Raw genomic sequence first — 24,064 nt, 5'->3', positions numbered from 1 at the left:
ATGCAGCGTCCCTGGAGATGGAGTTTGTGTGTGAAGGTGGTCTGGGAAAAGCTTCGTTTCAAAGCACAATGGCGCGAATATTTCGTCTGGTCTGTCAGGATTTGGTATGCGACAAGTTGCTTATGACTCTCTCTCTCCTCTCTCTCACACACACTCTCGGGGAGTAAGGAAAGGAACGGATAGCGCGAGCGGAGCGTTGCGGCGCGGGCGGGGGAGACGCAGTCGCGCACACGCATTGGCTACACGCGCTCTAGACAAATCCGTGCTCGAGTGACGTGGGGACGTGTGCGCGTTGAATATCTCCTATATACTATATCTGTCTTGAGAGAGATTCACATTTGTAACTTGTTTTTATTAGATTTTGACGTCATTTTAAACGCTTTCTGAGACGCGCGATCTCCATCCGTTCCTTTCTTTCCTAACTCGTTTATAGTCCATTTCTCTTGATATGCAATTATCTCTCCTCGTCTTCCTCTTTGGGAGTGCGACGATCTTCAAACACCAGACAAACTAATCTGGTAAGCAATAATCTCAGATTTTCTGTAGTCTGCGTGTGTGCTCGCGATTTTTGGGGGCTGTTTGGATGTTTCCGTTTGCATGTGTGTGTGTCCATGTGGAATGTAAAGAGCGGAATCAATCGATGCCAAATTGCAAGCTTGCAAGCTCAGCTGTCGATTTTCTCAAAGCTCTTCGCCTGCGTTTGGTTGTTTCTGCAAATGCTGGCTAAACTGGGGGAAATATGATAAATGAAATCGTCTTTATTGTGCATCTGCAAGCGCATCTTCGCATTCATTATGCATGTGCAGCATAAACTCTCCTTATCTGGAGCTCGATGAAACAAACAACGCTGATTTACTTCTAAAGCAAGTCTGTTGCGGTTCTTTGGACACATCCTGTCCCTTCAGCTTTTTGAAGGGAGAATGGAGGGTTTTTTTTTTTTTTTTTGTCAGAGAAAGGCGTCCATTTTCGGTGTCGGTGGAGGGCTCCTCTAATGAATGCACTGCGGCTCGCATCAGCGCCCAGCCTCCCCCTGTCAGCTCCCACACTTCACCCTGACCATTTATCTGATCTCACTGATCACGAGCGTGGACCTTTTCACAGCCCTGCTCGTGCATGTTTGATCCATGCTTTTCAGTCACATCATGTGACCTAACATGGCTTTTGCTGTCAAGAGGCCTATATTTCAGCATTAGGCAATTTTCAAAGGAGAAGATGCACCTGTCACACTGATAGACGATGAAGGCCTGTGCTGTAAAAATGTTTTATAATCTAGGCTAATCATTAAAAAAATATGTGTTTACTGTGATTCTAGCAGAAGGAATGAACATAAAAGTTATCTTGCTATCCATTTAGTAAGAAAAAAATGGTAACACTTTAGTATAAAAAATCTCACTATTAACTAGTTGCTTATTAGCATGCTTATTAGTAACGTATTGGCTGTTTATTAACATATTCTGCATGACCATATTCTATATCCTTAATCCTACCTAACTATTAATAAGCAGCAAATTAGGAGTTTGAGGCAAAAGTCATAGTTAATGGTTTGTTAATAGCGAGAACTGGACCTTAAAATAGGCCTTAAGTGTGACCGATAAAATAATATATTTGCCATTTTTAGAAAAAGCTTCTTGTTTTAATTATCAGTTACAAACACCAGGGTGATATGTTGCAAAAAAATGAGATTATTAATAGCTTAAGCAGGTTGGCACATTAACATATACTTCAATGATTTAACACAGTAGCAGAACTTCACTTAATTACAGAAGTGTAAAATATACCATCACAAAAATGCCAACCTATAATGCCTGTAACATTGTCAGTGTATTTTACATCAACATTCTGGCAACTACAGGTGCCTCTTTTTACTGTAAATGAAATATAATATATAAATATAGTTATGCATTTAGCAACTAGAGAACAAAAGAAATGCAAAAAGCATTTCTCATTTTTTCTTTTATTGTAAATGCATAATAAAACCTCACGCCAGATTTCTTGGGTACACCTTTCAAATCATACATTATGAACATGCAGCAGTATTGTTTATTTGAACATTTATTTCACTCACTCAGTTGACAAGTAACAATATGTCTTATTCAGTGTGTTTTACTGTGTAAAAAAAAAAAAAATATTTGAATGAGACTTTAAAAATCACACAGCGCAAGCTAGTGATGGCAGTGTCTGGCTTTGGCACAGAAACCTTAATCAGCATGCTTGTGTGCTCGCAGGAAGCCTAAGATGTGCCTCCATCATTTGCATGGCCTATGACCACACAGAAATGTTTTAATGAGAGAAAGCACCTGGCCAGGACTCAGGTTGTATCGCTCTCCTTTGGAGGAATCTGTTTAAGCAGAATGTGACTCCTGGGATCATAATTATGTAATACTCTGAAGAATCCTGTGTCAGCATTGCTGTACCAACACCATTTTCCCACGATCTATACAGGAACTGAGAGCGTTTCAGACTACAACAAAGGAAAATAAACCCCAGCGGATGGCTTTCTTGCAATTATTAAGGAGCGGACCCCTGACTGAGATTATCTCCTTTATTCTCTGTATAATTTAGAGAAGTGAACTGTAAAAATATGGAGTCCTGCATGCAGCTGTAATGCTTCAGATGTAAATAGCATTTTATCTTTGCCAGAAGAAGCCTCTGCATGTTTTTGAAATTGATAAATATAATCGAGACATGGATTGTTTTTGCAATTGGCTTCTGCACAATGTGTTATTCGTGACACTTTTCCTGGCACACTTGTTCTTTCCCACTAGACCAATACAGCTTTTAAAACCTACTGCAGCAGACAAACAGAGTGGAGTGAAGTGACCTCTCATACCCCTGATCAATGCTGTCTATGGCAAAGCTTTATCCTCACGGCGCCAGTAAAAGTGTTTTCTACCTACATCAGTGATGGATGTTTACGCTGTTTAAACAGAATTAGAAGTTGGTTTCTGTTTTGTTGATATGTAGATTGTTTATGGTCAGTGCGGTTAATGTCCTGTTTGTGGTTACATTAGTGTGGCTTTTTAACAGACAGTGACATCAGATGAGCCAAGCAACATCTGTTTGCAGTGTATTTACTTTCACCCTAGTGTAATGATGCAATAGTACTCATTTTGGCACAGATGACTTATGTCTTTTTCAAGCAATAGTGATATTTAATAAAGAAATAAAATTTTTGAAGCAATTTACATAGAAATCCTACATAGAAATCTAACATCAACATGCATTCAGTTAGATCTAGCACAGAAAATGATGTTACCTGTAATCTAGTCTCAGCCTCAGACGTCACGCCCACGGACCGTTGGCTAAACGTCTGATGCATATGGCACACACAAGTGGAAACACTTCAGGAGTGTCGAAGTCATCATCGGATTGGTTGAATTATACAGGATTTCCGGGAGACGTGCGTGTCGCGTTCTTTAATGCTCCGCCTGGAAACAAAGATGCCGTGACACCAAACCCCCTCATGAAAGAAGCCTAGTGTTTACAACTGTGATGACGAGCGCTTATCGGGATCAACTAAACGCTGGATTTTCAAAAGATTGTGAAATATTTCAAGTTTGCGGCATAGAATTTTTAAAATACGCCCGAGAGTTTTACACACCAATCTGTAATTGTGACGACATTTCCACGCCCCGAAATGTGAGGCTGAACGAAAAGAACTGTGATTGGTTGTTTGACATGTCAGTCAAACGGCCTCATGGGCGGGCCTTGGCCAATGAAAGTTGCCATGAATTGCTAAACGAGACTAACTGCAATCCAACTATAGTAATATAATATAATATAATATAATATAATAAACTCTAAAGTTAAATAGAATTATTAACACTTTAATTTATATACAAATGTTTTTTGAGCAACAAATTAGCAAATTAGAATGATTTCTAACAGCTGTAGAAAATTCAGCTTTGCTATCATATAAATAAATTAAAATGTAAAATATATTAAAATAGAAAACAGTTATTTTAAATTGTAATAATCTTTCAATTTTTTTTTACTATAATTTTTGATCAAATAAATGCAGCCTTGGTGAGCAAAAGAGACTTCTTTCAAAAACATTGAAAAACACTGTTAGATTCCATAGGCTTTTTGATTGTACTTAGAGCTGTAATAATTAACTCTCCTTTTAATCGGTCCCATCTGGGACTGAAACTTTCATAGAAGGAGAATCCTCTACCTTATATACAGACAAGAAAGAGTGCAATAGATAGACTGTAATCATTTGTTCCCTTCATGCATAGTCATCAAACTGAACCTATAGCATGCTGTAAGCAAGAGAAAATAATTCATTCAGTCAGTTTATACATTTGTTGTCTGAATCTCAAAAGGAATTAATAAACAAGGTAATGGCGCTTGTTTAGAGACTCTGTTAATTGCTTGTGGGAGGAGACACGGACATCCAGGTTAAGCAAATGAAAGACTATCCTCACTTGCTCTCTTCCTCCAAGCTTTCTACATGGGATACAGCAGCATAACTGCAACTATATTATTGTTTATCGTTCATTGAGCAACTGCCTCGCGGCAAATGATCTTTATTTTTGAAGTTCATCTGAAAAGAACTTTACTAAAAATAAAAGAGCCATGGATTTATTATGGTATTAGAAGGAATATCCCTGAGCAGAAATGCTCGTACTTTCATACGCTGCTACTGTATCATTTATTCAAGCACCTGTCAGATGTTTGAGGATGTGAGTGCAGGAGTGATATATTTTTTGTTGGGGAATTAAGCCTAGCTGTGCTTGCTTGTTTGTCTGAATATGAGGAGATGTGATAAATTCTAATTGCTTAATGTGGTTTTGTTAATCTTCTCTCGTTTATTGAGAACAAATTGTTTAATATTGCAAATGTTCTTTTTTGCTGAAATTCACTTTAAGCCACGTGGTGATGTGCATTTATTTGATCAAAAATACAGTAACAGTCTGTTACTTTTGATCAAGTTCATGCATCCGTGCTGACTTTTGAACTACAGTGTATATATAGTATGATTAAATTATGTTTGTTTGTTTGTGGAGCCAGTTTAGGAATAGTGTAGATGTTTCGTTGGTGGTATTTAAGAATGAATCTACTGAATCAACTGAATCATTTTTTGTAGTCTGATTATTAATATATCTAGGCATGAATTGGCTGTTTAATATGTTCTAATGGGGCTTAAATGTATATTATGTTATTAATTGATCCTGTGCTTTGTACTGTTTCCTGACTGTTGAATTTGAATCTTTAAGGTGACCTCATCCTGAAAGCCTTACATGTCTATGTATATTAACATTATGTAAATTGCCTCTTCTCTGACAGAGTATAAATGTAGTGCCTGCTGGTTCATCACCGCTCCTCCATCAGAGTTACACATTCTTTCCTTCATGATATTGGTCATGTCAGCTGATAATGTGGTGTAGTGTAGAGCTTGGCTGGTAAGAGAAAGACTGTGGAAGGGGTGATCCAAGAACTATTTCCACTATCACTTTTGTGCTCATAAACAAGCCACTTAACCCAAGCTTGCTCAAGGGGATGGTCCATGTAACAAAAAAAAAATCTGGACGTTATTTATGAAATGTGTCAGCTAAATGACTAATTAGTTATGATGAACACATTAACTTGAAGCACAACATATAGGCAAGATTGCATTCACTTCTTTTAGGGGGAACATGATCTTAACTAAACACAGCATTTCATTTTCAGACTCATTTCCTCGTTCTGGCAAGCTCTAATCTGATTGGCTGACTTTATGCTACTTCAATGAGTAAGGGCTATCTTTATTCAGTCTTGAAAAAAGGTCATGTTTACTTTCAAGGATGAAATAATCACTGGATTTGCAAATACTTTAAAAGAAATTCAAGTATTTTGAAGTTAACTAGATATCCACAAGTGAAACTGTGTATTATGCTTTGTTTTGAGTTATGTCTGTAATAATAGTGTGTACTTTTTGCTTTTGAAGGGACAGAAAATATAATCACAAAGGCAGACTATACACATTTTCCACTTTTTTCCAGTTTGCAGCAGCCACGTAATCCTTTTTTTACTCTTTTGTGTTATTGTGGTATAATCATCCTAGTGAAAATAAATATACTAAAATGTATTTGAAATACATTTATTTCATGCTAAATATACTGCAAATACATATACAGTAGATATTTATGTGCTTAATAAAAATACTCAATCGTACTTTTAGTATACTAAACCGGTATACTTAAAGTACGCTAAATTGGAACAACTCATTTTGTACTTTGTGTGGAAGTAGTGCTGAAGTCCAACTAAAGATGTATACTGAAGTATATTTGATTGAAGTATATTTAAAGTGGAACTACTGCAAGCATAGGCCTACTTTAAGTACACTTTAAATATCTTGCATTTAAAGACCGATATTATTCAAAAATCATGCAATCCTCATTAATAGTAACATTGAAACACATTTTAGGCTTATTATTAAGAAATTGGCATTGTGCATAAGTAGTACTCCAAATAAAGTTTAATTCTAATTTTTATATCAGTAAGTCTCCAGCGATAGGTCAGTAAATGTTAATAGATTTGAACTATACTTAGTATGAAATAAATGTATTTTAAATATGTTACTCTTTTCCTAGGGCAGGTCAATATCTTAGGTAAACATGCAAACTGTGGTTGGTTGTTTTACATGTCAACTAGATGGTCTGTTTCAGTCTAAAGTCATCTTTCAACTATCTTTGACTTAACCTACAATTTTCAAATTTCTAGTGATAGTTGCACACAGCTTTCAAATTTTTCATGTGCTCTGCTTATTTACCATGGTAAAATAAATAAATGTATGAATATATCTACACAAAACAAATGACCACCAGCACATTTGAAAAAAAAAGAATATTGCTTGTATATGTAATAGTTATGTTAACTACTCTTCATTGGAAATGAATGACTTCTCATCTATGCTGTTTAGTCAAAGGTCAGGGTATACGGGACTAGCTTAACCTTAGTTACCCTTTACTAATTAAACAAAATAATTTTCATGCTTAAAGGAATACAATTACAGTGTCAGAATGCCAAAGCAATCAATCATTCACAATTGGTGTTGGTTTTATCCAAAGCGACATTTGTTGCATTTAAGATATACATTATTTTCCATTTTATGCATTCCCGGGGAATTGAACCCATGACCTTGCGGGATGCTCTACCGTTCTAACTACAGGAACATGATGCGTCAAAATACAATCCAAAGACATGTATTCATGAGGTGTGTGAAAAGGCAACACATTTTGTGTGCATGCAGGCACTATGTCCACAGCTGGGGCACATGGCAGATATGACTACAGTGAACGAGAGCAGTGGGAATTTGAGAGGTGTAATAAGGGGTGTGTGGGAACGAGAGCTCAGGTGTTATACTCTAATCTTTCATTAGCGATGTCATCTCTGAGCTCAGTGCAGTCTTACACCCTCAGCATAACGATGATGCTGCAGCAGCAGTAAATTCATCCAAACAGAATGGTGAAGGTAGTTTTTCATTGCTTCATTTGATGTAAAACGCTATTCACTTTTCAAAGTGAATCACTCAAGTGTTTCCTTGCACAAAGGTATCCAATTTCAGTGCGCTTGCTTTTCTTTGATTTAATTCGGACTTTCCATTATTATATTGCGTCCGCTCTGTCCATTCTCTCTCCATCTGCTAGTGGCTCACGTTCATTCTCCTTCTCTTCCGAACGGTGCAAAAGAGGTCATAATTGATGCTCTTTGTCATGATTGCAGCAGGGACTTATGTGCTAATTATTTTGATTCACGAGTCATAATAATTGGACGCGTTTCCCATAATTACGGCTTTCACAGTCATGACATGATTTGTCTGAATGGTATATTAATTGTCTAATTTTGATCGGTTACTAGATGTACACATCTTGACGTGTCGAATGTATGGTGAGGAAGTAGTGATCTGGGGGAAATGAGTTATTTTGTGTCTTTTCCTCCCCCAAGCCTTGCTAATCAATTCTCACACAGCAGCAATAACTGTGAAATTATGAATGGAAGCAGCATTGTGGCTGATTACACGACAGTCTCAAGAGAGCAAGATCTCTGCTGTTTTGTCTTGTGCCTGTGTGATTATAAATAGATGTAAATAAATATGTTATTTTTGTGGTCTGCCAAGCCATATGTTTGTTTGTATTTATCGCAAATAGATGTGGCAGACTGTGGAAACGCAGAGGCGATCTGCTTCATATCATGTGTTGTGTGTGGTTCTGGATTTGTTTGATGCGGGGTTTTTTTTTTTTTGCCTACTTGAGTTTTAAGAATGGCAGAGGCATCACATAGAAACAGACACTAAAAGCTGCCTACTGTCTTGTGAGTGACTCTCATGCTGATTAGTTTGACATATAGAAGAACAGTGTATTTCATACTGCCTCAGTTAATGTTTCTGGGGCCTGCAGAGGTGGAGTTAAACCCCTCAGGGCTGTTCAGTTCTCACTGGCTTTCTATGGGCAGTCATGTGAACTGCAAAAAATTATGGCCTGTTATTAATCATTACATGCTGTAATGCAGTGGTTCTCAATTGGACCCAGATTTACCCAAAATGTCACTAAAACAAAACATTTTAATTATATTATTATGAACTGCATAGGCCTAAGAATATGCAGCATTAGTGATTTTTTTTTCTTTCTATATGTTTCATGCTATGGGCAGTCAATAATTATTTGCACAAAACACAATGTACTTGGTAGAACAGTATATTAAGTCATGTAGAGATTGACTAGATGCATGCAAGGTGGTATGTATTTTTGCTACACATTTATATTGTAAGGTGAAGCACTGAACGATTCTTGTTTGTTGAATGAAAAATACTTTTATTCAGCAAGAATTGATTAAATTGATCAAAAATAACAGTGAAGACATTTATAATATTACAAATAATTTGCTTTTCAAATAAATGCTGTTCTTTAAACTTTCTATTTATCAAAGAATCCTGACAAATGTATCATGGTTTCCACAACATAGTTAAGCAGCACAACTGTTTTCAACATTTGATTATAAATGTTTCTTGCACCAAATCAGCATATTAATATGATTTCTGAAGGACTCTGAGGACTGGAGTAATGATGCTGAAAATCCAGATTTACCATTACAGACATAAATGACATTTTACAATATATTAAAATAGAATTTATTTTAAATTGTAATTATTTCAAAATATTACTGTTGCGCTGTTTTGATCAAATAAATGCAGCAGCAACAGCCTTGGTGAGCATAAGAGTCTTCTTCCAAAAACAGAACATCTTTGATTATACTACATTTGCAGTGCTCTAGACAGTAATAGTCCATGCTACAAATGAAGTGTACATTTGATACACATACCTCAAATTACATACAAAAGACTGAAGTATAATATATGTATTTATACCATACACTCTCAGAAAAAAAAGGACAAAAGCTGTCACTAGGCCACTGCCTTTTCAAAAGATACACCTTTATACCGTATTTACTCCTAAAGGAAAGATAACCAACTCAGTGATGGATAATACAGTTTAACTTAACAGGGCTTACTGCATATTTCTGCACATTTCTCAGGGCACAGATTAATTGCTGTAACATTGAGAGAAATTAAATTTATAGAGCATTGAACATGGTAGTCAGTGTATTTTACCGTGTGGTAGTATCGTAGTAGTTTCTAGTTATTGCATACTAGATTTGTAATGCAATAGTAAATTTATTGTGCATATTAGGTTTATAGTTTATAGTACAGCTGTAGTGCATACAGTACTAGATGTAGAGAATATTAAATATTGTAATTATTGTAAGTGTTCCCATGTTCCCAAGTTATTAGTATTAGTATATGTTTAGTAGTGCTGTAGTATACAATATTGCTGCAGTGCAGTTAGCTACTTTTACATTTCTGAAGTTTTAAAGCTTCCTTAATACTGGCAATGTGATAAAGCACCATTAATCAGTGATTCTACGGCTAAAAAAGAGGCATTTGTGATCTGTGAATATGACTTTGTGACAGAGACAGGAGCTGTAGTAATGAAGTCTTGGACCCAGTTTACACAGGTTAATGTCACATGATGCTTTATTCCCTGCTGAGACTCGACTGAGAGTGCGGAAACAGACTGTTGCCTCTCTGCCTCCAGATTCTTGTATTGATCAAAATAAACTTCATTACTTCACTGTGTGAGAAAAGATTAAATGAGAGATTTGCATCTTCTCCATCTGCTTTTATCAAGTAATTTTGTCATTATGGTTTTCTGATTAATACCTTTACCCTTACCTGTGAACGCTAGTTTAATTTTTGAAAAAAGAAATGTGCTTCTTTTAATTGTATTAAATTTGCAGTTGTAGTGCACTTCAAATCTTAAATGTATATTTAAAAAATGTACTTGCAGATAATATATTAATAAAATAAAGGCCAAAAGAGAGAACATTATTATGACTTGTTTCTTAATGCATTTTAGTACACTTTGTAATGTCAAATGAAAACTTTTTCTTTGAAGTAAATTTTGAATATGCTTTAATTATCATTTGTCATGTATTAAAGCATTTCACTTATTTTGACGTGTAGACTAACATACTAAAGTACAAGTACTTGATTGTAACTTTAACTGTGTGGTATTCTTTAATAAATTTAAAGTTCATATATAAATGTACTAATTTGCAGCTTCTTCACTACAAATGTCTAATTACAAAATATTTATTATTTTAAATAACTTTAAACACATAACGTATACAGTACGTTTTAATAGAAATAACATTAAAATACATATTTTAGTTTACAGTAAGTCCTTGTTGGTGTATATAGTACACATTAACCATATTTCGAAGATAATTAAAGTAATTATGAAATCACATATAAAGATGTAATTAAATCCTATGGAAGTGGCTCAAAAATTATTAAATTGCATTTAATATATTTTACGTTACTTGCAATTACATGAAATTACGTTTCTAAAAACATTACATTCATTTGCATTTCACTATATTATTAGTAGTATATTAGTTCTGTGATAAGTACACATGTATTCATATGTATGCGTATTCAATAATGTAAATACACAAACACAAACAGGTTACTATCCCAAATAATTCTAATTTATGGCTGCTTGAAACTCATATTGTATGCCATTTTTGTTATTGGTTGTGTTAAACTGGTTTTGTACAGATTATATTTAGTTTGTTTGTGCTATTTTTGTATTTACAGTCTATCAGCTGAAATTTTCTATCCATGCTTTAATCAAAAGGAATTTTTCTGAGGTCTACAATTCTGTACTGCAGAAGCTTACCATGCGATCAGGGTTTAACCCATTTTGATGGCTGTGCCATATTGCATTATAAATTATTAACAGCCAAGGCAGCCCTGCATTATGTCTGCTAAATTATGTTTGCTAAATTATGCGTACTGCACGATTGTCCTCTGGTTTTATAGGTTTTTCCTGTGTGTGTGTGTTTGTGAACATCTTTGCCTCGTATAGGTGTGGTTAACATAAAGCATCCGGTGCTGTGAGGTAACGCTTCTCCTCCTGCTTGGTCAGGGAGTCTCTACAGGCTCACTGCAATGATCCAATTCATGTCATGTTGCTGAATTGCATGTTTGTCAGTTATTCCCTTATCTCTTCCCAAGGGATGAAAGCACTGCCCCCCTCCCATCTCTCCATGCTTTTGCGATTCAGCGTTACTATGGTAACAGTGGAGACCTGCCTTTGCTCCTCTCTCCCCAAGTTCTTTAGAATCATTCCTTGCCAAAGTCCCCCCAAACATTTTTTTTTTTTTTTGTGGCAAAGAAGTTGCGGCATAATTCAATCTTTCTTTCTTCTCTATCTACAGGGTTTTTTTTTTATCAGCAATGGCCAGAACTGACACAAAGTAAGACTATACACACACGAAGGCATCAACACAAGCTTCTCCATTGTGGTCAACCTGTGAGAGCAGCAGAGAAACACGGGGAGTAAACGAGTGCAGGAAGGAGAAAAGGAGTGTGCGAGGACAGTCGATGGATGCTGCCCGGATTGAAGGGACAGCACATTCTCATCTGACGAGGAAAAGAAAGATTTCAAAATTGAGTCGAAGGACAGAAACTCGCCGTCAGGTAAGCTTGTCCAATCAGTTAACAGTGTTAAAGGGATAGTTCACCCAAAAATTTTAATTCTGTCATTAATTACTCACCCTCATGTCACAGCCGTTAGACCTTCATTCATCTGCAGAACACAAATTGAGATATTTTTTATGAAATCTGAGAGCTTTTTGATCCTCCATAGACAAGGGTACTACCATGGTCAAGGCACAGAAACGTAGTAAGGACACCGTTAATTTAGTCGCGTAGGGCCATTCCTCTGCTCGTAAACAAGGCGCAGCACAAGCAGCACAAGCATCATGTTGTTGTGGTTGATTTTTGTGGGATTTTAGGGGTTGTTGAATAAAGTCATAAAAAGTATTCTCGTAGCTTCATAAAATTATGGTTGAACCACTGGACAATTTTAACAATGTCCTTACTACTTCCCTGGGTCTTGTATGTGTCAGTTGCGTTTTTGTCTATGCAGGGTCAGAAAGCTCTGGATTTCATCAAAAACATCTTCATTTGTGTTCCAAAGATGAACAAAGGTCTTACAGTTTTGGAACAACAAGAGGGTGATCATTTAATGACAGAATTGAATTATCACTTTAAATGAGTTTTGGGCTGATGCCAAAAAAAGTGAAGGAAGTCAGACATTTCTCATCTCTCCATCACTATACTAATGCGAGGAAAGATAGATGGGCAGGCAGTGATGTTTCCACATCTCTCTCTCCCTTTATTTGCTTCATCTTTTGCTCTCTCCCATAGGCATGGTGTGTGAGAAGGGCATTCAGATCCTTCTCACCATCGTGGGTGCTTTCGCATCCTTCGGCCTGATGACGGTGGCTATCGGCACTGATTATTGGCTGTACTCGCGGGCACTCATCTGCAACAGCACTGCCAATAACACACAAGAGGATCCCCATAACAAGGAGAAGAAGGACCCCGGGGCCTTGACGCACTCTGGCCTGTGGAGGATCTGTTGTCTGGAGGGTCAGCCACTGTCTTGGCTCTTGGTTACATTGTGGGGGTGGCGTCTGTGTGCAGTTATTTGAAACAAAAGGAGAGTTAAGATTTATTAACATTTGCCTTCGTCAGGGCAGCCTTATGATGAGACAGTGTTAATACTAAAAAAAAAAATAAAAAAAAAATACTAGGGCAAAGTTTGGAAAACTGAAAATAGTACATCAAAGAGAATAACATAAACTGTATGTATATGTTTACATATACAGTATGTGTGTGTTTCAATGATTTTAATGATTAATGCTTTTTAAAACATTTACAGAATTTGATATTTCTGTAGCATTTTTAATTCTACAGGTTGTATGGAAATGATGAGATTAATTAATTAATTATTTTATTCGATTGACAGCCGTAGTTTTTAAGTAAGAAATGAAAAACATATTTGTCTGTTATATCTTCAATTATATATACAATACCATTCCAAAGTTTGGGGTTGGTAAGATTTATTAATGTTTCTGAAAGAAATCTCTTCAGTACTCACCAAAGCTGTATTTATTTGATCAGAAATACAGTAAAAACAGCAATACTGTGAAAAATGCTTACAATCTAAAATAATGTGTAAAATATCTGTAAAATATTTTAGTATATGTCATTTATTCATGTGATGGGAAAGCTGAAATTTCAGCATCATTACTTGTCTTCAGTCACATTATTTTTCAGAAATCATTCTAATATGCTGATTTGGTGCTCAAGAAACATTTCTTATTATCAGTGTTGAACATAATGTTGTACTTAATAATTATAAAAACCTGTTTTTATTTTTCAAATCAAATGCCGAATAAAATTAACTTATTTAAAAAATAACAATAATAATGTTACTAACCCCAAACTTTTGAATGGTGTGTGTGTGTGTGTGTGTGTGTGTGTGTGTGTGTGTGTGTGTGTGTGTGTGTGTGTGTGTGTGTGTGTGTGTGTATATATATATATATATATATATATATATATATATATACACACACACATCACACTATTTTCAATATTCATATCTTAGGAATGAGGTCACTTGAAGGGCATATTCTTATTTTAAGAGTGTAAAAAACCTTGTCTTAGATTATTTTACAGGCTGGCGATGATTCCAATTGTAAAAATACTCTAATCATAAGATTTGTAATGTTTACTTTAATTATTCATCAAATTAATAGGATCTCTCAAGCTTTACATAATGCATATTATTCAAGTATTTTCATAATCAAGTACATTTAAATTATTCTGAAAATGGCTTATATGCCTGTAGAAAGGATAAAACCATTTCAAAAGTGTTCAGTTCTTGATTTAAATAGTATTTAAGGATAATTAACACACACAGTATCATAAAACATATACACGTCCTGAACCCTGATATGGCCATTTACTGCTAAAGAGTTTTGAGTGTAGGAGTGAAGCCCAAAAATGTCTGTAAAGGCCTAATTAAGAGGCTGAGCTGATTGCATTGAGAGGTCAACACAGAGGGACAGCGGTCGCGGTCTTAGGGGCCATTCTAGCACCTCATGCTCTCACTCATCCCCGTGTAATGCGCTCTCTGCTCCGCCTGCAGCCAGCCATTGTGCTCTGCTAATTTAGCCTTATGGCTAAGCTCTCTGATAACAAAGCATTCAATTAAAGATAAGCCTGGATTCCCAATCATCACAGCGGCGCGGCTTCTCTCTCAGTCGTCTCTCTTTGTTTCTTTCTCTATCTCATTAAAACCTCGCTTTCCCCTCTTTCTTTGCCCTGTCGGTCGCTGTAGTGTTACAGCACTCTTGGCATAGTTTAGAGGTCAAGACATCCTTGCTTTCCCCAGGGATTAGAGCCAAGATGGATGCTTAGTAGAAACACAATTAAGAGCAGATGAAGTGGAAAGCGGACATTTTGGATCTGCATAATGAATGTCACAGCTAGACTGGCCCAAACAGCACATACTGTTGGCAGCGTGATGATAGTTGCACTGATTGTCACATAACCCTGACCGGATTCTAGACACGCACGCACACACATGCTGGGCCTTGTCCTTGCCTTCATCTACACTCCCCTGCTGCTGGAGCATTTGATAGCAGAAGCTAATGCTATTCTTAAAGCTATTGAACTGCTTTCATGTTTATGTAGCTTATATCAAAGAAAGCAAGGTCATGGTAAGTAGGTAAATACCTGCTGATAAGTCCAGTTTAGACCAGCATGTCTGGACTAAACCATAGAAATGTATACATAAATGCCTCATTAGCCGCTGTTTCTGTGGGTTGCGATACATAAGTCATCCACCATATTGGAACGGACAAGGCCTGTCTGTGAACACTCAAGAGACTTGATGATTTTGCTAAACTAACACAATGTTACTGTATTAGATAACATAACATCAAAAGTTACCATAGTTTAAAAACCTCCAATATTGAGTTAATACACATAAAAACACAAATCAACACATTATCACCTGAGGAAGTTTATGCCATTTCTTCAGGAATTTAAATGTTAAATGTTTAAATGTTTTTATAACCACTGGGTGCACAGTCCATTGCTACAAAAGCCATTGCTTTTTACTGTGAGTGATGACATGTAGACTGGAGCAATTGAATGTGGCATCTACATACACAAAATACATCAATTGAATTAAAAAAAAAACATTATTTTACTTAGTTGTCAAAGCAACATTTATCACTTTTTTACTTGTACTAAAATAACTAAATCTATAACAAAAAATATATATATATTCAGGCACACACACGCACACACATAAATATATATATATCTATATCTATATATATGTGTGTGTGTGTGTGTGTGTGTGTGTGTGTGTATGTATATATAAACCTACTAAAACTTTAACTAAATTTTAAACGAGAACAAAAAAATAATAATTAAAACATACAAAAATTTTTCAACTGAAGTTGACCAGAAAAAAAAGGAAAGCGTGCAGTCTTTTTTTTTTTTTTTATATAGTACACGGTGATTCCATTGCAAACTAGTAAAAAAATACACTGGCCTCAGCTCTTTGGTGGACACATGGCCTTATGATGAAGCCAGCTATTTCTTGCTGGCAAAAAAATAAATAATAAAAGTATAACATTGGGATAGACGATTACAGTGCTGTGGACTGGATTTCCTCAAATTATGACTCAAAATTATACAAAAATCTGGTGATGCCTTTGTATTCAATTGTGCATGTGCACAAAAATCAAAAGAATAATTGTTTGACCAATCAGTTAATTCCCCGAAATATCAAACAGGTATGAATGAAAAATACGTAACAATTAAATGAGAACCACTGTAAGCAAAACAAACTGTGGCACTGTGTTCTTTAAGACATGAGCAGCAAATGATCCAGTGTTTGCTGTGGCTCGGAGAGTCTCAGTCCACAGTAAAATGCTGCTCTACATGAACTCCATCTCTGCAAGTGCCTTGAGTTTGGGTCACTTATAGCATGCATATATCTTCATGATAAAATCCACTGCAAATTTTTGCACTGCGTTTTTGGCCCCACAAAGTTAAGTAGTAGCCTTATAAATGTGCTTGGCAATCATTTCTCCTCAGTCTCTTCACAGGTCAGGAACCTTGGTGTCATTCTGGACTCTGGACTTTGCTTGACTAAACAAATAAATTCAGTTGTCAAGAACAGTTTTTATCAATTACGTATCATCTCGAGATTGAAATTATTTTTGTCTTTTCATGACTTGCAGAAGGTCATTCATGCTTTTATTACTTCTCGCCTATGGTACAAAATGCTGCTGCAAAGCTGTTGACCAGAGCAAAGAAATATGATCCTGTTACACCAATTTTAGCCTCTCTTCACTAGCTACCTGTCCATTTTAGAATTCAATCTAAAATGTTGTTGTTTGTTTTTAAAGCTCTTAATGGTCAAGCCCCATCTTATCTCACAGATCTTCTTACTCCTCTTTCATCCTCCAGATCTTTAAGATCTTCTGACAGGGCTTTTTTTTTAGCTGTCCATCGTTCACATTTAAAAACAAAGGCTTTTTCAGTTGCTGCCCCCCGTCTTTGGAATCAGTTGCCACAGGACATCCACCTTGCACCATTTGTTACAACTTTTAAAACGATGTTGAAAACATATCTTTTCTCCCAGGCATTCTAATTGGATTTTATCTCTGTTTTATTGTTTTACTGTTTTATGGTCTGTCCTGCTTGTTTTATGTTTTAACCTTTTGATTCTGTTCAGCACTTTTGCCAGCTTTGCTGAGATAAATGGGCTATATAAATAAACCTTACTTACAAATCCACATTTAAACTAGTGCAAAAACATGTGACCTAATACACTATTGTGGTACTCAATATATTTTCCCAAGGTTGGCAGGTCAGTTGATGTGCACTTGATGATAGATACTATTGTTTAGACACAAGGCCATTGCTGAAAGAGGCAGTATCTCTAACAAAGAACCCAAATGGTGATGCCAGATTCTCCTCAGTGACACCTTCCCCCCCTTTGTGCCCTCATCTCTTTCTTACAGATTAATGTCCATGAGAGGAGGGATAAAAAAAAGACATAAACAGCTGTGAAAAGAATCCCCCCCAAACCTGTCCACCTGTATCTCCCTGCGTCTGTCTCATCAATCCATCACATTCCCACTCCATCAGTCAACACCAGTCATGATGTCATCATAGTCCGTCAGTCTGTCTGTCTGCACTGGAGTGGGTAGCTATTCACTCCCTGACTGACTCCAAGCCTATCTGCATGTGTGTGTGTGTTTCCTGTTCCACAACTTAACAAATGAACATAACGAATTAAGAGAATTAGATCTGTATCAGGCGCTACAATCCGAAAATGACTTCCCTATCTAATTTAAAGAGATTGGATTGCTGATTAGGCCATTAATTGGTATTTCAAAACTCTTGCAGTATTCCTTAATGAGATTTCAGAAGGGTCTGTCTATCTATCTATCTATGTCTGTCTGTCTCTCATCTGTCTGTCTGTCTATCTATCCATCTATCTATCTGTGTTTGTCTGTCTGTCTCACATTAATGCCTGTTTTATTATAAAACATTTTTCTATCTTTATTTCTGAGTAAGTTCTAATGTTCCTGTTATAGCAAAAACTATAAAAAAAAAAAAAAGTGACTGTAGTATCATTTTAGTAGGAGAATCTTTATATTTATGCAGTTTTCCATATAAGACACTTGTTTTTTTGTTTTTTAAGAAATTATTTCATATATAGACTCATGAATTTGGCCAAAAATTACAGTGAAGACATTTATATTGTTACAAATCATTTCTGTCTCAAATAAATGCTGTTATTTCAAATGGTGTATGTATAACGGTTTCCACAAAATATTAAGTAACTGTTTTCAACACTGATAATTTCTGAAGGGTCATGTGACACTAAAGAGTTAAGTAATGTTGCTGAAAATTTAGCTTTACATCACAGGAATAAATGACATTTTAAAATATATTAGAATAGAAAATGATTATTTTAAATTGTAATATTTTTATGTTTTATGTTGAGCATAAGAGACTTCCATCAAAAACATTTAAAACTTTTGAATGGAAGTGTAATAAAACAGCAATGTCTCTTAATTATGATCTAGATAAGTATTAAATATTAAAAGAATCCAACTACAGTCTCTGCCAGAAAGTGCAGTGAGAGCTTGTACATCAGGGTGTGATCCTGAAGACACATTTGTGGGAAAGTGTGAGGGGGTTTGATGGAGGTACAGTGCTGCAGTTCATTCTCAGTTAAGCTCAGAAATAAGATATGCGCAGTATGTGAGGCTTGTTGCAAGGATGTCTTACCTCTGATGTTCCTGTCTGTTTGCTTGTAGGGGTGAAGCGTGGCGTGTGCTCCCAGATCAACCACTTCCCAGAGGACGCTGACTTTGATCATGATGGAGCAGAATACGTCCTGCGTAAGAGGCTGCCCTTTATTACAACAACAGACTTTCATGACAAAGCATTTCTGCAGCATGAATGAAATGCAAGTACAGCAAATGTCTTTGCCTCTTTAAAGAAACAGTACACCCAAAAATAGAGCATTTCCACTATTTACTCATTCTTTAGTTTTAAATCCTTATGCTTTCTTCCGTGTTTTAAGTAACATATTGCAGATTCACTATAATTCTGCAAATTCAATCCTATGCTTCATATCCCCTGAAATCCTCAAAGACATTTCCGTGCTACAGTTTCCTGTGTGCACATGTGCAAGTCACACGCATAAATGCATGCATGCACCCAGGTTGGCATTTTGGTTGGTACTTAGATGGCATTTCCTTGCACTGTCCCAGCTTGACTGGTCCCAGATGGGATGCGGAACTGCCAGGGGAACATTTTTCCTCTGGGGTTTTTTCATACACAGTGCACAACAGCCTCATTTAATTACCCAGGTGTCTCATTTTAGCTTAATATTTATGTCTAAAAATGTAGCATGGAGATAAGTATTCACAGTGTCAAAGACCTGAACAGAATTGACTCGCCTGCACTCATCATGTCTCACGCTTCTAATGCTCTCCGTCTCTCACCCTCTCCCATCTGTCTCTCTACTCCGCTATTCTCTCTTTCCCTGCAGGAGTGGTCCGGGCCTCCAACATCTTTCCCATTCTTAGTGCCATCCTGCTGCTAATGGGAGGAGTCTGTATCGCAGCCAGCCGTTTCTACAAGAGGAAAAGGAACATCGTGCTGGGGGCTGGCATTCTGTTTGTAGCGGCAGGTAAAGTGTGTGCATTGTGTGTGTTCAGGCATTGGTCCAGGAGTAAATGTCAAATTACATCTCATATTTACCTGTACTAGAAAAATGTGTCATACACTGTGGTGTCCTAAAGTCTAAAAGTCTTAAATCTGGGATTTTAAAAAATAATAAAAATTAAACGTGAATAAATGCATACATGGAAAAATCTTTATGGTTTTAATATAATACATTGAATGTAAGATGCACAATATTATATTATATTCCATTTTTATTTATGCATTTGGCAGACACCTTTATCCAAAGCAACTTACACTCCATTCAGGATAAACATTTAATTTTAAATTTACTTTGGATAAAAGCATCTGCCAAATGTATAAATAAAAAATGGTAAGTAATCTTATAATTAAATGTGTATCTAGAATGCAATATAATTCATATATTATATTATAAATTATTTTAATATAATAATATGACAACAGAAAACACCAGAAAAATGCTAAATACAATTTTACAAGTCTTTAATTGTATGTCTGTACAGAATGATCCACAATATTACTGTAAAATGTAAAACATTTCATCTGATAAAACCTAATTGCCAGATTGGACTGTGAATGCTTCAGAATCTTTTTTATTCTGCATTTCTGTTATTTCTCTGTACCTGAGAGTTTTGATCAGTTGGTATGTTTCTGATCACTGATCTTTCGTTGATCTTTAGGCCTGAGTAACATCATTGGTGTGATAGTGTACATTTCTGCTGCTCTGGGTGACATTTCCCCAAAAAAGGATGAAGATAAGAAATGGCAGTACTCCTACGGCTGGTCCTTCTACTTCGGCGGGCTGTCCTTCATCCTGGCTGAGATGGTGGGCGTGCTGGCGGTAAACATCTACATCGAGAAGAACAAGGAGCTCCGATGTCGCTCTCGCACCGATATCTTTAAGAGCACCACTCATGCCATGCTACGGCTCCCGAGCTACCGCTTCCGCCGTAGATCACGTTCCAGCTCTCGATCCACAGACCCCTCACGCTCACGAGACCCCTCTCCCGTGGGCGGCCCACCGGGGGGAAAGAACTTCGGAATGCCCCCGTCTGCTTTACTCTCTCAGGGGTCCATCTCTGTGTCCACTCTACCCAACCCTCACTCCCGCTCTGCTCTGCCAGGGGGCGATATTTCCCTTTACACCCTCTCCCGAGACCCCAAACTGGGTGGTTTGGGAGGGCTAGGCGCTCCTCCGATGTACGGCACGGTGGACCGTGCCACGCTATACCAGCTGCACAACTGCTTCCCAAAAGAGAGCGGAGGGGGCGGGGGAGGCATGATGATGAGTGGGACGCTGCCCTCGCTCAAATCCCACAATCCCTCAGCCGTCCAGAATTCTTCCAACTCCAACGCACCGCTCAGCAACTCCATACCATCCTCCCAGCCTCCACCTTTCTCCTCCTCTACGGTGGAGCGGGAACGAGGGATGGGAACGCTGGATAGGCTAGGAAAAGGTGACAGAGAGAGCAACTCCAACACGCTTAATAGGAAAACTACACCAGTGTAGACAGATAGAGGGTTGGCGTAGCTTGTAAAGCGCAAAAGCCAGAGATAACGTAAATGGAAAGACTGGAAAACAACTAAAAAGGGATAAGTCTCTCGGCATTGAAATTGTTTCACTTTATGAAAAAATGAAGAGTAACACAATGACAAACATCTCATAATAACAACAACGCCTCATTTTTTTTTTTTTTTCTTCATTACTGTTTTAATGAAACCATTATCATGGAATACTGTGATATTATTTTGCTTGATTTTAGGCGTGGAATTTCAAGACGGTGAAGTGTTGTTGTTATTATGACTGCGTTTGACTGCTAGCTTTTAACATGTTGAATGATTCTAGTTTTTAAACTAGAAAGACTATTTTGCTTTTTTTTTTAAAGATTTTTGACTGTGATTCCAAAATGTGATACTGAGCACTGCAGAAACATGAGTGTATTCAATGTGTGTGAGAAGATTATTACTACGACTAACTTTGTGAGAAGCATTTTATTTATTTTAAAGAAAGTATTATTTTCTACCCTTTGATAACATGCAATTTAGTGTAATATCTGTCTTCCAGCTCAGTGAAGAGATCAGCACCATAACTGATGGACTGAAATGACAAAGAGTTAAAATGAAAAAGATTTTTATATAAACCTACCATCATATTATTTTTGTTAAAATCACTATTATTAGTAGAAGTAGCACTTGAATTGAAAACCTTTGTTTTGGGGCATTAAAACATTCCCTCACTTGGTTAAAGAGGGACAGATGATATATTTGTACAGAGAAAATGACGAATGATGACATTCAGAAGAGGGGCTTCTATCCAAAACTGTGCTTTTCAAATCGGAGGGAGGGAGGATGGAAAAACACTACATTTTGAAATGCAAATGTATATTACACATAACTGTATTTGAAAAAAAGAGATACTTTAAAAATCTAGAGTACAGATATGGGGGGGGGTCTTTATGTATTAAAAAAGGGCAGAATGGGTGGGTGGGTCTGGCTTTTTTGAATATGTATGAGGACACTGTCTTCCTTGAGCTCTGATTGGGCTACACTATGTGGGGCATGCCCTGTGTCATTTGTGTTTTCCCTTCATTGTGTCATGTGATCATGACAGCATCCCAAAGGCAAACTCCCATCCAAAAAAACCAAACAAAAAATGTTCACTGTGCTGCACCTGACTCCCTTTGATCCGTCTGCTTCTCTAAATGAAAATTATATATGTGGACATTCTGCTAACCTTTAACCTTTATTCCATGATCCCAGCCAACAAGAGGTCAACACAGGACATTACATAAAGAGTGCAAATGGGGATCAGATCACAATCTCCTGCAGTCGGGGGTATTTTTTAATTCATACAAAAAAAAATGTGAAAAGCTACACAGACAGCATTTATGTGGTCAGTTATAAATATTACGTAGTGGAGAATAGATATATCTAGAGAAAATATGGTTTATCTTAATGTGTGATAAACTAACACTGTATTGCACGAACTTTATATATAAAAGAAACAACAGACAATCTACGAGTGATGTCATTTGTGTGTTTTTAACATCTTTATCCATAAAAGACAACTAAGATGATCTTTCATGGAAACATGTTTCCATCTCACAGTAAAAAAATACAGATAGGTGATTGTGAGTTTCAAAATTACAGTCAATATTCAGTGAAAAAGTTTTTTTTTTTTTTTTTTTTTTTTTTTTTACTCTGAGGACAAAACGGGCTTCCATAAACTTCTAATTCAGTGGTTCTCAACCAGGGGCCGGGGCCCGCTAGGAGACCTCAAGATGCCTTAAATTAATTTAAAATAAGGCAAAATTAATATAAGAATAGGCCAAAACAATCAAGGTATTTCTTATTTTAATTCACCCCTCAACAACTTTTTTTTTCCCTTTTAAGAACCAAGACTCTTAAGACTCTTTATATGAGGTAAATGTGGCACAAAATTCTTAAAATCTTAAAACTCCATGAATGTTTTCAATATCAATGAATATCATATTTTTCTAGTAACGTCAAACACTAAAATACTTTATTGGGTAGAAATTGCAGGGGAAAAAATCCTTATCCTTATGTAAATCACTAACAGCTGGAAAAGTCATGTAAACAATGTGGCCTTTGAGTCAAAAAGGTTAAGAACCACTGTTCTAATAATCAGCTTAAAAAACCTAAATTAGAAAACAAAATAAAAAGAATAAAAAAAAAAAAAACTTAATTCCTTTTAACAGATAAAATCTAGACATGTTGCAGAATCATATTTGAATTTGACCATTTTCTGTGTATAATTTGGGTAAATGAATATTGACCTTTTTTTCCCCCTGATTTCCAGATGGGCAGGCCATCATTTTCTCACTATTGGAGGACTGTCTAGAGGTTTTTATTGTACCCACCCACAAACATGCACTCGTACACATAAAAAGTGAAAGAACAGCCCGCTAGTCTGACAGGCACTATTAAAGGGCTATATATACAAGCAGACCTCTGGCTTGAGTGTCAACCTACAGCTCCAATTTCCCTATTCCTGCATTCACCCATACTCCCCCCATCCGATCAGCCTACAGATTCACCAAATTAAATGGGCCAGTAATAAGCTCGCTGTGGGACATGTTGAGACAGTTGCTCCAGGAACATGCTCGCCACCTGTCATTTCTGCGGTTTGAGGAGATCCAGATTGTTACGCACAGGATGGAGGCCTTAGTTAGACTGGACGAAAGACACACAGATTACTGAGGCTCAGACCTTTCCTCACTTCCCAAATGTACTGGCACTGCATTCACAAACACTCGGGTGGGAGGGGAGAAACAGGACAGCAGACGCAGCTCCACCCAAACCCTCGGAGACACCCAAGAGCCATCAACATCGGGAGAGAACGTCGAGGGGGGGCATAGTTGACATTCTAGGATAATATTTCTCATCCACTTCAAC

At 36.8% G+C, this 24,064-nt stretch overlaps 1 protein-coding gene across 1 annotated transcript; it reads left to right on the top strand.

Moving 5' to 3' along the window:
* Nucleotides 1-228: 228 nt before the first annotated feature.
* Nucleotides 229-22,659, top strand: cacng8b (calcium channel, voltage-dependent, gamma subunit 8b). Its single transcript, XM_042740642.1, has 6 exons — nt 229-518; nt 11,764-12,025; nt 12,758-12,982; nt 18,754-18,837; nt 19,494-19,634; nt 20,329-22,659. The coding sequence occupies exons 3-6, from the start codon at nt 12,760-12,762 to the stop codon at nt 21,156-21,158; spliced, it is 1,278 nt and encodes a 425-aa protein (XP_042596576.1). The 5' UTR covers nt 229-518; nt 11,764-12,025; nt 12,758-12,759; the 3' UTR covers nt 21,159-22,659.
* Nucleotides 22,660-24,064: the final 1,405 nt, after the last annotated feature.

The sequence above is a fragment of the Cyprinus carpio genome, chromosome B16 (genome assembly GCF_018340385.1).
Source record: "Cyprinus carpio isolate SPL01 chromosome B16, ASM1834038v1, whole genome shotgun sequence".
NCBI classification, from domain to species: Eukaryota; Metazoa; Chordata; class Actinopteri; order Cypriniformes; family Cyprinidae; genus Cyprinus; species Cyprinus carpio.
Note: the sequence above shows the minus strand (reverse complement) of the source record. Positions and strands in the feature narration are given on the sequence as shown.